This window comes from Engystomops pustulosus, chromosome 4 (assembly GCF_040894005.1).
Source record: "Engystomops pustulosus chromosome 4, aEngPut4.maternal, whole genome shotgun sequence".
Taxonomy (NCBI): domain Eukaryota; kingdom Metazoa; phylum Chordata; class Amphibia; order Anura; family Leptodactylidae; genus Engystomops; species Engystomops pustulosus.
In genome coordinates this window covers 220,091,937-220,094,286 of record NC_092414.1, presented here as the reverse complement: position 1 = coordinate 220,094,286, position 2,350 = coordinate 220,091,937, and the positions used below count along the sequence as shown (strand labels likewise).

Sequence of the window (2,350 nt, the reverse complement as noted above, 5' to 3'; positions counted from 1 at the left end):
CACTAGTTATATCTGACTAGAAGGATTCTCAAGAGTCATTTCTTCATCTGTGTACAAATTCCCTATCTGTTTATATAATGTTTTTTAGCTAATTCCATGACCTGCCAATGTGGTATAAGTAACATTCTGTAAATGTTTGTGCAAAATACATATGGAGATGTATGGAGCAAAGTACGAAGGACTTATTGCCACTTTACTAGGAAAGGTGGAAGGACCATTATGTAATCTCACAGCCCCGGCCTCAATAGTGATTGGGTAAGAACTCAGAGATCAGGATAACACTGAATACAAGTGAGTGAGGAGAGCAAATGCTGCAGGGAGGCGATGGGGGTTCTCATAAATCCAGACAACATCACCAACTATAGCCATGTTCTCAGTGCAGTTGTTCCAGAAAGGCACAAAGATACAATCAGTACCTCCTCAGTGGATGACATCGACACAGATGTTACATTGATTCTGTCAATACAACAGAAACACATTGATTTACGGACAATTAGCACATAGTAGATATTTGCTTGATATTTCCGTTACGGCTTTCCTTATGTCCTTATTCCTCAGACTGTATATAATGGGGTTGATTAATGGAGTAAACACAGTATATAGCAGGGAGAGGATCTTACTGATGGTCGATGATTTCCCTCTTGATGGAACAACATAAACACTGAAGAGAGTCCAGTAGAATATGGAGACCACAATGAGGTGAGAGCTACAGGTGGAGAAGGCTTTCTGTCTCCCGGTACTGGATGGGATCTTTAGTATGATAGAAGCAATTTTAGCATAAGAAGTAATGATTATTATGGTCGGTATGATGAGAGCTGGTATTCCTAGTAAGGAGACATCAAGTTGAATTGGATAAGTGTCAGAACAGGCAATTTCCAGCAATGGGTTAAGGTCACAGAAATAATGGTCAATGATGTTTGGACCACAAAAATCTAACATCTGCGCCATTAGAGTGTCTATAAATGAAGCAGAAAACCCCAACACCCAACAGGAGATGACCAGAATCACACAACATGTACTTGTCATAACAGAATTATAACGGAGGGGGTTACAGATGGCCACATATCTGTCATAGGACATCACCGTGAGGAGGAAACATTCAAATACTTCTGAGGCACAAAAAAAATAAAACTGAATCAAACAACCTGCAAAAGTAATGGTCCCCCCATTATTCAATAAGATAAGTAACATGTTGGGGACAACAGTAGTTGTTAAGAAGATATCACAGGTGGACAGTTGTGAGATGAAGAAGTACATGGGAGTGTGGAGGTTCCTGCTGGTGGACAACAGGAAGATGATCAGAAGGTTCCCACATATTGTCCCACAGTAAACCATGTGGAAAACACAAAACATAGTGAACCTTAAAAATTTGCTTCCATTGAATCCTAACAGAAAGAACTCTGTGACCGCAGTCTGATTCTCCTGCATTTAGAAGATAATCCAGAGGTCACAGGAACCTGAAATATTATCTTGGTAAATACAGACTCGTTTGTACGGAGAAATAGTCAAACACTCATAGATTCTCCAGTCTTTTGAAAATCAAAATATGTTGTGAACCCTGACATGGATCTTATCTCTGTGTAACCACCATGAAGATGGTGTATGTGATGACCAGACCCCTGGACATGTCCTGCAGTGTGTGTCCTGGTCTGACTCCTCACACCTGCATTTATACACAGTAACAGCACCAGAGGCTATGGGGAAACTCTATGGAGAATAATCTGTGTCTCGTGTCTCCTGTGATCTCATCAAGGACTAAATCATTGACAATTACTCAAGTGTCCCCAAATCTCATAGGCAAATTACCAGAAATAAAGACAATAAACATTTACAAGTAATAAAATAATGGTGAGTAGAAAAGCATGTCTCACCTAAAAACTGCCACATCCGCCCCAGGGTAAAGCTGCCATTACTTCTTACTCACCTAAATCATATTCATATAAATATCAAATCCAATATCCAAAACTAGTGATGAGTGGATTTGTCAAAAGGCGGGTCCATTGGGTTTGGCAAACTTTATAAAAGTGATATTTGGGACATGCACTCAGCGTACCCAGCACATCAATCTCGATGTATAGAAATCTTCTGTTAGGGTTGTCTTTATCTCTGGCATAATGGGGCGTAGGATGATGTCGAGTATGCAGGAGAGTGGACTGTCTGCGGCTTTGGGGGCTGCTGAAAAGAAGTACCTGGAGCTCCCTACTTCTGATAATAATATAATGCGGGCCCAAACACAAAGGGCCCAAACTTGCGGAGGAACGTACCAGTAAACATCTGCTCACTAGGGAGTCGTCCATATTTGAATTTTGGGATAAAAATGGAAAACTGTTAGCAAACCTCTAAAGTGCTG

At 40.7% G+C, this 2,350-nt stretch overlaps 1 protein-coding gene across 1 annotated transcript; it reads right to left on the bottom strand.

The window, feature by feature from the left end:
• Window positions 1-483: 483 nt before the first annotated feature.
• On the bottom strand, window positions 484-1,428 carry LOC140128663 (olfactory receptor 11L1-like). Its single transcript, XM_072150361.1, has one exon. It carries the CDS (start codon window positions 1,426-1,428, stop codon window positions 484-486), a length of 945 nt encoding a protein of 314 aa, XP_072006462.1.
• Window positions 1,429-2,350: the final 922 nt, after the last annotated feature.